Source organism: Aspergillus pseudotamarii (genome assembly GCF_009193445.1).
Source record: "Aspergillus pseudotamarii strain CBS 117625 unplaced genomic scaffold BDV38scaffold_19, whole genome shotgun sequence".
Taxonomy (NCBI): Eukaryota; Fungi; Ascomycota; class Eurotiomycetes; order Eurotiales; family Aspergillaceae; genus Aspergillus; species Aspergillus pseudotamarii.
In genome coordinates this window covers 347183-360447 of record NW_022475033.1, presented here as the reverse complement: position 1 = coordinate 360447, position 13265 = coordinate 347183, and the positions used below count along the sequence as shown (strand labels likewise).

Genomic DNA, 13265 nt, shown 5'->3' with positions numbered 1-13265 from the left:
AACAGATCCCGACCCGCCCAATAAACCATGTTATTGACTCAAGACAACATGCTGCGTCTTGCCGGGCTCTGCTTGCTCTTATACACCCGAAACAATTGCCGTTCGCTTAGCGAGTCGGTGGTCGGCTGTGACTAAAGTATCTCGACATCTTCCGTTGACGGGCTTGCGACGATGCGAGATCGGCTTAGTCAACCTAGCATAGCATAACTAACTAGCGCGCTGAGGGGTACACCGAATAAAAGGCGTACGGGCTTAGTATCCAGACATCAACACCGGAGCTAGATGATAGGTGTAAATCTAATTGACAAAGGCGGGGTAAATTGCTTCTCTCTGGAAGGCGGACGGTAAGCATATAGAATTACCACGAGTGTTGTCATTTGTGCTACTGTCTGAAAGCCAAACACCGTGATACGTGCCGGTCGACTGAGAACAACAAATTGCGTGGTACATTACCAATCCCTTGTTTTAACAATATGGAGTGGCAGATATATTTGGGCATTGCGTTTACGCTGTGGATCGTTCAGGTAATACATATTTCGTGTGCGCTTACTGATGGGCGCTCATTCAATAATTCGGTGACTCACCATACTAGGTCCTCTATAAAGCTTTCACATCCCCTCTTCGGCGCATCCCAGGCCCATTATATACGGTCCTGACTAGGTTACCTCTGAAGTTCGCAAGTCTCACTGGAAATCGCATTTATTTCGTCCACGAGCTGCACCGGAAATATGGTCCAATTGTCCGTGTTGCCCCGGACGAGGTTGACATATCTTCACTTGCGGAATTCAGGGAAATTCATCGTGCCGGATCTCCATTTTTGAAGTCAAAATGGTACGAAAAGTTCGTTCCCTCCAAAAGATCTGGAGTCTTTACAATGAGAGACCCTAGAGAGCATGCTACAAGGAGGAAGCTGTTTGCACGACCATTTTCGAAATCAGAACTGCGCCGAACCTGGGAGCCAGCTGTCAGGGAGAAGGTACAATTGGCAGTCTCTCAGATCCGGCGGGAGTTAAAGGCAGACGGGAAGTCTGACTTGCTCAAATGGTGGACGTTCCTTGCGACAGATGTGAGCGGGCATTTGATGTTCGGAGAGTCGTTTGACATGCTTCGTGTTGGGAAAGTAAGTCGCATACACAAACGCGTGGTGCATCGGCCTGTGACTAATCTTTTAGAAAAACCAATACATACATGTGCTGGAATCCACCATGATGGGCTCTGGAATCGGAGCAGAGCTTCCGTTGGTGGCATGGCTCGGTCGTCACATTCCTCTTTCATCCTTCCGGAACATGTTCCGTGCGACCGACTACCTTTTCCAATATGGGCAGCGGGCGATAACAAATAGCCGGACGACCAGTAATGCTAGTCGTAACATCTTTGCAGGTATGGTGTATGAGTCGGAGAAGGGCGACGGTATTATTACCGACGAAGAGGTGGTGTTGGAGGCCGGGAATCTTATCGTGGCCGGCTCAGATACAACCGCAATCACTCTTACGTACCTTGTATGGGCAGTCCTCTCACAGCCGAAGCTGCAACGCGAACTAGAAGAAGAAGTCAACAGCCTCAGCGCCGATTTCAATGACGCTGCATTGGAGGAGTTACCGCTGCTTAACGCAGTCATTATGGAAGCGTTGAGGCTTTATGGAGCAGCACCAGGGGCGTTGCCTCGAGAGACACCTGAAGGTGGAGCGAAGTTCTGTGGCTACTTCATTCCTCAAGGAATGACCGTGAGCACCCAGGCCTATTCAATCCACAGGGACGGGGATATTTATGCAGATCCCGAGAGGTTTGATGTCAGCCGCTGGCTCACGACGGACACGAGCGTTTCGGAGCCTGCCAAGAAGGCATTCTCACCGTTTGGTGCTGGGGGTAGAATCTGTCTTGGGATTCATCTGGCTTGGATGGAACTTCGACTGGCGACGGCTCAATTCTTCCGAGAGTGTGGAGGGGTCAGATTGGCGCCAAGTGCGACATGGGAGAACATGCGGCCAGTGAATTACTTCTTAATCTCACCGAAAGGGCATCAGTGCGAGATCCAGTGTAACTAAAAGGCGTCATGTCAGCAAGAAATGGCAAAATCCTTGTTTTCTGTTTGTTAGTTCCCGTGTCTGTCCAAGGCGTAGAAGTATTAATAACCTGTCATAGCCTTGAAAACCCCAAACTTTAAATACAGCAAGGGGAAAAATAAAGCAAAATCCCGAACAAGCCACACAACAAAAGAAGCAAACACCAAACAAGCAGGTGACTCCACCTTGAAAAAGGGAAAAAGTTATCTCCCGATCTGCAAGATCCAATCCCTCATTCTTCTCGCTCTCGGCTGATGCCGGATCATCCAAGCCATACCCGTTGCCAAGACTCATTCCATCAAAGCTCCACCATATGGACCACTTGATTGTATGGTTGATTGACATCAAGTCGGGATTCGCTTACGCTATTCGGGATTTGGATTTTTTTTTCTCATCGGCCGATACAAAACCTAACCATGCCATACGCAAACCCCTCCATTTCTGCAGGACGGAGTACGGAGTATGATCTTTTCCTTTTTTAACTTTGCTCGTTATTGACCGGGATTTGAGATATGACCGCCGATCTCAAAAATACACGTTCTATTTGCCAGAAATCCAGCCGTCCTCCTGTCAAACTAGCCTGTCTTTCTTGGTGCGGTTCCTGGCATATATGAAGTGGATGACTGACTGAATGAGTTCTCGTCCTGTGGCAGTCGTGCGTTGCGCATACGTTGTGATGGCCAGACATTTTGCTCCAACTGCATGGCAAAAGGAAAATCTTGCTCTTATGTGCCCAGCCGACGAGGAGGTCCACGTTATTGTTCTAGTAGGAAGCATAAAGGTAGCACCGTTCGTTGCGATACAATAACATCTGTTGTGGCGTTGGGAAATCACCGCCTACCAAAGACGTCCAGAAACACGGGGATGTCGCCAACCTCAGGAGATGGTAAGTCGTTCTTGACCTGTTCTTTAGATGGTATTGATAAGACTCAAGTATCTAATGAGTTTTATGTAGAATGGGTCCACCAACTGGGAGGCTTGTGCGGCCCAGGGGCAGGGCTGCGCAGCGTGGAAATGCCCTTTGCGGAAATCGACTCTATCTTTGACTCTATCTTTGGCTCAAATGTAGACGAAATCAACCCCGACCCTAATTCTAAATCCGTATCCAATCCCGTACGACTCTACGGCAGTAATGAGGATATGTAAGCTTGGGTGAAGAGCTGTCATTAAGTGTCGTGTTGACAGAATTAGACTTGACGCTTATTACGTTTTTATTCATCCTTATTTCCCCATCTTGCCCCCATCTGAGCATCAGCCGGTGTCGAGCCGTCCATTAGCTAGGGGCCCTCCAACTTTTGAACCGACGAGCCCCCTGAGCCTGGCTATCTCAGCTATACTGTCTCTGATACCCCATCCAAACGAAAGAAAACCTAGGACGACAGTGTGCTTGAAGAGACGACGGGAATATGCGCATTGCTTTGCTCAAACGGCTCTTGGTGTCATTGAAAGAGACTACGAGCTGCTCAGTATGAGCCAAGATTCCCAGACTGGTTTAGCTGACACCATCAAAGCCTTTGAACGAGTACCGTTTCATCCAAAACTGGAAGTGCCCCTGGAAGGCGTTGTTACATTGTCAATGCTTAGTATTTATGAGTACGCACAGCGGGGAAACATTGATGACATGCTTCAACGGGCTAACCAGGCGCTTGCACTGGCTATGAGTATGGCACTACATGAAGCGGTAGAGGAAGAACAGTATGCAGACTCTAAACGGAGGGTTTGGTGGATGACGGTGGGTCTTTGTGGTATATTCACTGTCCGGTCGTTGCTGATGTTGAACCAGTATATGATGGCATGTCAAGCATCGGCTATTAGCGGAACGGTTCGTATAAATACATGTTCTGTACTGGATACATGACTTATCCTTCATAGTCTCCGGCCTTCGACCTTTATGATCCGTGGTTTGTAACTCCATATCCGGAGGTATGTTATTTCACGAGTACAAAACCGAATCACACCGATTTACTTACAAATGTGAATAGGGGTGGAAGCTTGTCGTCGAGGCCCAACAGGTTCTTGTCGAATCTGCCGTATTCGCCAGTGACCTTGATAGGACCATGCATGAGGCTGATGACGCATCATGGGTTTCGAAACGCATGGAGGAGCTTGACAGGCAGATATCGTCTCTGCTGTTCCACAGCCGAGATGCTCCTTTGGTCTCTCAGATGGCTCCACAACCTGAATCCGTTGAATGCATGACATCGAAGACCATGAGGGATTTTGCAGAGATCAAGCTACACACGTAAATATTGCCCATGTACGGGAAGTGGTAACTCAGCTAACAGTACAGGGCACGGATCAAACTGCACCGACTGTGCGCATTCCAAGATATTTTGTCTGGCTCTATACGACATCCAGATGTATCGATACCTGCGGACAGTAATTCTCGGATGGATATGCCGTTGGAAATGAGCAACGGTCCTAGCTTGGTTGAAGACTTGTCGCTAATGTCTCAGATTCACAAGCTTCAGATGCCGTTTACCAGTGAGGAGTCATCAAAAGTCTGCCTGCATGCGGCACTCAACATTGTCACGTTGCTTGATAACCTTCTCTACCCGAATCACACCAGCGACATCCTGGCTAATACACAATACGCCCGCGGAGGGTCTGGTAGTGAACTCCCTCGAACCATGCCAACCGTAGTATGCTGCGGAGTGCAGTCCAGCTATGCAATGCTGATGCTGGGTCTCAAAGCACGAGCTATCCAACACACCGCGCCCGACGACATCAATGCTCTGGATACCACCCCTTTATCCGACTTTCGGAAGGAGCTATATCATAACTTACGGCTGATAGTCAAGTTCCTAGAGAATTACTCTATCGCATTTGAAGCTATCCAGGGGATAAGTGGTATATTGTTTCAGTTCCTGACAAGACAGCGGCTAACTGGCTGCAGATAAATTGAACCAGGCCATCGACCGCGAGTTCTTGGCGTAGAATAAGCCTTTCTACTTCGCGTATCTGCGTTGGAAACTCTTCTTTTGTTCTTTCTTTACCTCCAGTAGCCTTTAGCGACATAGATGATTGGATAATGTTATACCTTAAAGACATTTGTGTGATGCACATGACTTAAAACGATCGAATGTATTTTGCTCGTTCAATAGCCGATTCGTTCATCCCCTTGTCCTTACTTCATCCAATGTGCTACCACACACCGACAGTGACTACAGTGAAAAACTACGTCGGCATCCCCATTGCCTGCAACCAGCGAGGGAGTATGCGTTGAACTCCTCCCTCGAGATTACTGCAAGGTATCCAACCGAGCTTCTTGTCCGGTGACCTGGACACAATACCCAAGCACAAGGGCTTGGATGAGATGATCAGTACACGCTTGTCCACGCAGTACATAACCATTGATTTCAAGCCACATCGCAGACATCTTGAATTTAACACGGAGCATAAAAGTGTAACTGAGATATTTGACCTCAACGAGACAAACAACCCAAGGAATCCACCGCACGAGCCTATATTCAAACTCTCCAATTGACGAGTGCAACGGAAGCAAGGGGCCTTCTAAAACATTCAGAGTAAGAAATCTATCTCGCTTCTGTATATGCACCAAGACATGACCAATAACACCACGGGACACGTATGGGGTCTTCAACCTGCCAAATGTGGATTCCATCCCAACAAACCAGTTCATGCAAGGTGACTACCGAAGTGAAAGTGTACTCAGGACCGACATGCAGCAAGGAATTATTGGTAAATGTCTGTTTTGTCTCTAGTCGAATACTAGTACTAGGCGAGGATATGTATGCAAGGGGGGGGGGGAAGCTGGGCTGCATATGAATTGCCGGGGTTAAGCGATTTCCGCCCAACAAGCATTTTTTACCGCATGTGACATATCTGAGTCCAGTCATGTTCCATGGTGGTCTTACTCGGTACTCGATGGCATGTCCAATGGAAATGTTTGTTTGTGACCCCAAGGAAATCGCCAGTGATCAATCTCCTTCCAGGAAGGTCTGTTGGTCTATGGTCTTGTCTGGGACAGACTGTGGATGTGGGTGTTGGTGGAAAGAAAGTCAGCCCTGCAGTGAATGAGAGTAAAGTGGAATACTTGCGGGTGGATCTTGAATCTATATTCAAGCGTTGAATAGGGTACGAGTACAGCGGCATCCTCAAAAGAGTCCTTCATACTCCGTCCCTTACCATTCCATACATTCCATACACGCCATCAACCAATATAAGCCAATAAAATCCAATGTACAACGAATCGCCAAATCACCACAACCGAATACACGGAACTCGTCACGCGACCAGACTAATCAGGACGAAAGGGAATATTTGAAGACTTTTGGTTTTGAAAGATGATACTAAATTGTATCTACTTAATGAAAACACAATTACAGCAAATTACTTAGTCAGTCCGAGAATATATATCGTGCAAGCTAAGCGTGGAATTCAACTAATATAACCTTCATCCTGGTGACATCAGCCAATCAGCAGAAAAGGGTATGATATCCGCCGTGATATGAAAACCGAATGACGATACGGACCTTGGGGTCTAATTGTACTCAGTAGGTTTATCTAAAGCAAAGATCAACACAACTGACGTCTAGTTCACCTGTTCTGATAGTATTGTGAAGCCTGCGAAGTGATGTGCATTCTTGGCCCTCCACTTCTCGTGTTGATCGCTCCTTTCATCTAACGTCGGCGAGATCATCCTCATCATCATGGTGGATCTTGTACACTCCTACTACTTAGTTCCAATACAATTGGATGGTAAATGTAACGACTAAGTCATAGAGTCGGGAAGCGCATATATATTGTTTCTGGTGCTAGATATCCTTGGTTATAGTCATTGACAAAGAAAGGAACCAGGTGCGATCATGTATGATCGTCGCCTCAGGCTCGTATTCTGTCTCAAAATAGGCCTATCGTAGATCTGACGACGTTACAATGGAGGAAGTACCGATGTAAAAATAGATACAATTGACACTTCACATGAACACCGTTGGGTATATAGATCCGTCATGTCATCCTTACCTCAATTCATTCAATATCCACAATTCTACTCAAGACATCCCAACTCAAAGACGACCAATCCAATACAAGAAAACGAACCAACACAATGAAATCAACACTCCTCACTACCCTCCTAGCAACTCTCACAGCAACCAATGCCCTAACCCTCAACACCGCAAACAGCACCACCGGCCAGAAAATCCTCAACAAAGCCCTAACAGCAGCAGGAACGCCCTACGCCTGGGGCGGCGGATCCTGTGAGGGTCCCACACATGACCAACCGCCCTACCAGTACGGCGATACCGGGTATGACTGCTCCGGACTCGTCTGTTGGGCTGTGTGCCAGGTCACGGGTCGGGATTTGTTCTCGGAGGGTCTGCGTGTGACGTCTGATATGTATTGTGCGGAGGAGAAGGAGTTGAAGTATAAGTATGTTTTCTTTTCTTTTCATTCTTTTCTTTTTGGCTTGCATAGTATGTGTGTTGGGAAGGCAGATAAGGCTAATGGGTTTTGTTGCTTAGGAAATATCCGTATGAGCAGCGCAGAGCGGGCGATGCTGTTTTCTTTGGTGGGGAGTGTGATTGTGCGAATAGGAAGAGTATTCACCATGTTGGGTTGATGATGTACGTTTTCCCTTCTTTCTTCAAGGATATAATCGGAGGTGCTAATTGTGACAGGGACTCTGGTGATCGGATGTGGAATGCTCCCAATGACGACGTGAATAAGGTTCAGGAGAACAGTATCGCGAAGTTTGGGGAGAAGCCTTGCCCTTATGTTGTGCGGTTTGCTTGATCGGGAGTACTATGTCTGCTGGCGAGATGAGTGAGTGGAAAGGATAGTGTACACTATTGTTTGTAGATACTCTAGAGACAATGACTGGTATCTGATGAGGTAGATGAAAGTAGTCTAGACGTAATCTAGTCGTTGGAAGTGGTATTCAATGCTCCGCGATGCTCCGCGATGCTCCGCTGCATTCCTAGACTATCCAATACACGTTTCAAGGCAAAGCAAGTTGACTGAGCAGTAGGGCCACCTGAGACATTGAACGTCGTGTCTTCAGGTCGGCAGCCTGCTGAATAGCTCGAACTTTACTCTGTAGCTCGCCTCGCAACACATCGGGAAAGTAAAGTTGTTCCTGAAGGAAGATACCTCCTAGCAAATTTGCAAGATGCTACGTCACCCCACTTCATGCTTTGCCAAACAACGTTTAGGAAGTTATGAACGATAGTTATACGCAAGAATGTCCTTCATGAAAAATGCCATCTATCAGCGGACGTACAGGTCGTAGTGACTGCTTTCATGTTGACTTCACCTTGTCGTAGGTCAGGCAAATAACAGAATTCGAATACCCTACGCTCAATACGGTCCAGACATTTTGCGGAGGTCGTGTTCGCCTCCTGGATATTGCGCGGGGATGACACGCCTTCTGCTACCAGCGCACGGATTACACTGAAGCCAGACTTGTCCAACCGATGTGGACAAAGAAACATGGTTGTGTTACCTACGATACCGTTCGAGACCACCTTCAATTGCACAAGAATGGTGACTCCTTTCTTTGCGTGGCAGGCGTGTGCAACTCTATAGAAGATGCGTCGCCGTAAAAGGTTCTCAAGGCGTTCCACCCGGGCTGAGAGCCTCGGGAGACTGTATGTGTGACAGCGTTTAGGGTCTAGAAGACTATGAGCTGTTGAACATGTGAACGCGGTTATTTGTCCCAAATGGCTGGTGCATGGAACTGAGTGACCCTAGGGTTCCTGCGTGTATTCCTGAAAAGTAGACTCATAATTCATGGTTGCTCAAGGGACCGGCGGCGAGGTCCACTGAGTGTGTGACATTGTGTGGTTGGCTTTATTGATGCTTGCGCGCCGAGAGGGTCTTTAACAAAAGGCTCTTCTTAGCCACGACTTGGCCCAGGCATCGTCACAGTAACAACACGGATGATGCTGTCGGTGGAGCAATTGAGTCGAGACTGAATACTTCAGGCATTAAAGCGCGAGTGTTAACCGTTCACGGTCTAGTGCTGGTGGGGATTGAGGTTTGTGTCCGAGGTGAAACGAGTGGATGTGACTTGGCATTCATTCGGGGACCAAGTCGGGAACGCGTCTTCGCCTATCACAAGACTTTTCAGCCCCCGGGCGATCCATCCACTTTTGCCCCCACCCCCAAATCCCAAGCGAAAGTGGAGGAAGACAAATTGTCATCATGCCACCCCTGGCATTCACCATAATTGAAACCCGGAGGAATGGTTAAAGGTCGCCGACCGTGTGGACGGCGTTTGACAAGCGTCACCGAGTTAAATGTGGCGTCCCTTAATTTGTCTGTCACTTATCAGGTTGACGTTGCAGAACTGATTGCATGGTCATCAAGCCTCGCACGGACGGTTCGCCCCTTTCCACTAGTTGGAACCACTTTCTTCGTGCATAAAGCAAATCCCGGTCACACCTGATGTGGATGCGTTATGATTCAACCCAAACACCGCAGAATAATAATAGCCTTTTGGGCTAAGCTCGTATTGTGATTCTTCAGTCGGCACCATGTATGCACTCCTCTGCAGTGTATCCTTCGGATTATTATATCCTTGCTGTTGGGAATTTAGCATTCCCTGTCAACCCGATATCCTGGTTCAGCCGTATATGGTGTCCTCTCTGCAACATTGGGTGTGGGCTCACGTGCCTCCCAGTGTGATCTTCGGTTCCAATGATCGTGTCTCCATTAAGTCGGCAACCCCCTTCACGTGAGCTCTCCATAGTTGAGACTCGAGAAGGTATCAGACACTGACGGCGGGATCAACGAGATCTGGGACATGTGATGAGGCCAAGAAGGTCGGGGAGTTGAAGGATTTGCAGATGCATATTGGATGCCGACAAATTGCGGAGGATGGAAGCCGAAGGATATGAATTCCGGTTCAACGTCTGGTTCGGGGATATTGTGTTATATTAGAGTATGTGATAACTATGCGTTGATCATGGCAGTGACGTAATTCCCCGGACGGGGACTCAACCCCGGTTCAGATCTATTCGCATTCGCAGTATGGATACGAGTCAGGGTCAAATCAATAGGAAGTAAGGGAGCAGCAGCGAACGCGAATACTTTATGAAGGACGGGATCCAGCGTGAAGTGGAACTTGTCGCCGAACAGATTGGTCGCCGACTCGGGGATCTCGGGATCGACGAACGGGGACCACCGGACTAACCGCATAGTTCGGTACGGTAAAGCACATCCGAACTACTATAGATTTATAGATACACCAAGTAAATGGAACCTTGGATGATCTGGAGCTAGAGTCCAACTTAATCCTTTGTTCCCCCCCCGCCTTGTGTGACCCTGACCTTTCTTTGTCTGGGCCACATACATATGTACATACAATGCAGGATCCTACCACCCCGTCCAAGCCGCCGTCATCCCGGCAGCCCTCTTCGTTAGCTTGTGTATCCTGTCGCCGCCGCCATTTAAAGTGCGATGCCCTGTTGCCAGCCTGTACTCGTTGCCAATCCACCAATTCAGAATGTCGTTATGTACGGTCGAGGCGAGGATTGCGTACCAAACAGAGCAATCAATCCCCCCCGCGGTTCGACGAACAAATGTTGACTGCAGACGATTTTGCTACCTGGCTGAATGCCACCACTCTAGCAACAGATTTGGAGGTGAGCTTCCGGACCGGCCCTTGATCACGGCGTGGCTGGACTAATAAGAACAGGCAGATCCGGCGCTTCTCCATGGGCTCGAAACGCCGCCAGTATGGGACATTCCTTGCCTCCAGGATGATACCACAACAACGACCTGGCACGAGCCTGAGCCAGTCGCAAGGATTACCCCTGAGATAGCTTATGATCCAATGGTACAGCTATACTATCAAAACTTTCACCGGTCACACCCTTTCTTGATCCCAAGAAAAGTACTTCATTCTCCGCTTCAGCACCGGATACCTCCCTATATCACCGGGATTGTGCGGTACATTGGCGCACATTACTACCCCGATGTAAGATTCAAGGAAGAATTCCGGCCGGCAGCATATACGGTTCTATCGGATGTCACCCCGCGGGACGGATTCAAAGTTCAAGGACTGCTGCTACTTGCGATCATCGAACATGCCCATGGCCAAGAAGAGAACGCGCACATGAAAATCCAAATGGCGATTGATCTCGCTCTAGAGCTGGGAATGAACCGTGCCAGTTTCGCTCTCATAAACTCTGAGGGTAATTCGGTGCTCGCCGAAAGCTGGCGTAGGACGTTCTGGGAATTGTATGTTGTAGACGGGTTGTTGACAGCTATGCGAGGCCAAATCCCGTATCGTCTTTTCCCCCAGAAGGCGGACGTCCAATTGCCTTGCGCTGAGGAGGTTTATAATTCTGCTAGTGAGGTATAATCCCTCTTAATCCCCAAATAAACACAAGTGATATGGACTGACATTGGGAAGATCACGCCAAATACACGGACCCTGGACGATCTCAAACAGAGCTGGTCTCTCGACCAATGCAGCTCCACCTTCACTTACCGAATTGAAGCTGCGCGGAACCTCGGGCTAGTCATGGAAGTGAACCGCTCACTGGATATTGACCTTGAAGCCCGGGTTGAGACAGTTGACGCCACTCTTGTCTCGTCGCTCATGCAAATACCTTCATCTCAAGATGGCACCTCTTTAGACAGCTCGAATATTGACGAAATGCTCTTCCAAGCAGAGATGATCACCTACCTGTAAGGATCCTAAAGGATATCCGTCCCCAAAGCAAAGGACTAACCGATACCACCAGCGCACTGATATATCTCCACCACCCTCGTTCCAGCATGCGCTTTGCTTCTTTCCACGCTCGAACCTGGTGCACCCGGCTCCGAGTCTGCAACAACAACCCACCGCCTACGGAACTGGATCTGCATTCCCAAAAGTTCCTTCGCGCGGCGGATATGTTATCCAATCTCGTCACTCTACCGAGTACGATCAAGTCCCGGACTCCTTTCTTTACATGTGCTCTGGCAATGTGTGTTATTGTGCACACGGCAGCATGCCTGATCATGTCGACCCCTGACAAGGTCGAGTCGCTTAAGACGCGAATTCAACTGAGCATCGGCGGTCTGAATATGCTGGGCAAGTCCTGGCCGTTGGCAAAGATGGTGAGGCAGCAGATGGTGAACATGTACCAAGAGGTCGGGTTGCGTTGAATGTCGCGGTCCCTTCTTCGATATATTCCATGTTCTACTCTCCCGCACGCGGCGGACGGCTAGTCGCCTCTCACGGAACCCTCAGAATATATGTCTGACTAAATCACCAGGCCGGACAAAGGCATAATTATGCTAAGCATGCTGCATGTGGGTCATCTTCGAGACCGTCGAAGCTGGCCTGGTGATAAAAAGGGAAGTACTGGATGATTGGGGAGATCGTCCGGAGGATAGCCCCGAGCGTATGCTCTCACTTGAGAGACTGACGTTCTCACTTTCCTGACTACGGTCCGCAGAAGGCTTGAGGTTGAGTCGAGCTTCGTACCTTGCGCGCCCCTTTTGGGTATTGCACCGGCGACAATCGACACAATCTAAACTCGAATGCCGCTCAAAGATTGGCAACCATTTAAAATGGACTCATTGTTAGTGGATGGTATAGCATCTAGAGAGGACAGTGACTGAACTTCATTGTGTTTGTATGACATGACTTGCATGCCTGCGAGCGATGCTTCAAAGTACCATACTATATACCCGTGTTTTTTGTCTGATAGAGATAGAAAGCCATAGATGCCAGAAGACAATTAGAACAGATTATTGTGATGGTTGCATGAAACTGAGTAATTCATTATCTAGAATCCAAAGCTTCCACCGGAGGTATAGTCTAAGGAAAGAATACGCAAGACCAAAGGAACGGAAATATGGACAACATACTTTCCATAGCGAGGGGAGGGAGCGGGCAGTTAACAATTAGATTAAAGAGATCGATATCTTTCCGTAATCCCTTGTATGGGCCGTGGTGGAAGTTTTGAGCTACAACTCAAGATAAGTTATCTGTTTTCTCAGCGGTAAAGGAAGGATCTTTAGGAATCATACTGGTTCCGGCACACATATACAGAGTACATTGCTCTTCGCGTGTTATTAATCCGTTGTCATACCAATACATTGTACACTGCGCCCTGCAGGGCTGAACACAGTTATGAATCTATATTAGTATAATTTTTCATAAGAAGTCACCCGTAACTGTATTATAAGATTTTCTGAGTAAGGCTAAATAAGTAGACTATAGATTATTCACTAATCGAG

At 48.2% G+C, this 13265-nt stretch overlaps 4 protein-coding genes across 4 annotated transcripts; all 4 read left to right on the top strand.

Moving 5' to 3' along the window:
* Positions 1 to 473: 473 nt before the first annotated feature.
* On the top strand, positions 474 to 2045 carry BDV38DRAFT_281761 (cytochrome P450; the record flags this gene model as incomplete). Its single annotated transcript, XM_032059628.1, has 3 exons — positions 474 to 524; positions 593 to 1120; positions 1173 to 2045. 3 exons carry the CDS (start codon positions 474 to 476, stop codon positions 2043 to 2045), a joined length of 1452 nt encoding a protein of 483 aa, XP_031914891.1.
* Positions 2046 to 2927: 882 nt separating this feature from the next.
* Positions 2928 to 5342, top strand: BDV38DRAFT_270358 (transcription factor domain-containing protein; the record flags this gene model as incomplete). Its single annotated transcript, XM_032057137.1, has 9 exons — positions 2928 to 2949; positions 3133 to 3205; positions 3438 to 3795; positions 3936 to 3986; positions 4046 to 4185; positions 4331 to 4377; positions 4422 to 4913; positions 5069 to 5096; positions 5168 to 5342. The coding sequence occupies 9 exons, from the start codon at positions 2928 to 2930 to the stop codon at positions 5340 to 5342; spliced, it is 1386 nt and encodes a 461-aa protein (XP_031914890.1).
* A 1792-nt stretch (positions 5343 to 7134) lies between these two features.
* On the top strand, positions 7135 to 7820 carry BDV38DRAFT_281759 (C40 family peptidase; the record flags this gene model as incomplete). The annotated part of the gene is made up of 3 exons (XM_032059627.1): positions 7135 to 7457; positions 7550 to 7651; positions 7706 to 7820. 3 exons carry the CDS (start codon positions 7135 to 7137, stop codon positions 7818 to 7820), a joined length of 540 nt encoding a protein of 179 aa, XP_031914889.1.
* Positions 7821 to 10310: 2490 nt separating this feature from the next.
* BDV38DRAFT_60982 (Zn(II)2Cys6 transcription factor) lies at positions 10311 to 12207 on the top strand. The gene is made up of 3 exons (XM_032063633.1): positions 10311 to 10672; positions 10726 to 11388; positions 11446 to 12207. Exons 1-3 carry the CDS (start codon positions 10394 to 10396, stop codon positions 11725 to 11727), a joined length of 1224 nt encoding a protein of 407 aa, XP_031914888.1. The 5' UTR covers positions 10311 to 10393; the 3' UTR covers positions 11728 to 12207.
* Positions 12208 to 13265: the final 1058 nt, after the last annotated feature.

Bases quoted from the DNA above. Each gene is read 5' to 3' on its own strand.
- BDV38DRAFT_60982 (XM_032063633.1), top strand. From the start codon at position 10,394: ATGCAGGATCCTACCACCCCGTCCAAGCCGCCGTCATCCCGGCAGCCC. The intron at 10,673-10,725 runs GTGAGCTTCCGG...TAATAAGAACAG, and splicing joins CTCTAGCAACAGATTTGGAG to GCAGATCCGGCGCTTCTCCA. The intron at 11,389-11,445 runs GTATAATCCCTC...GACATTGGGAAG, and splicing joins TTTATAATTCTGCTAGTGAG to ATCACGCCAAATACACGGAC.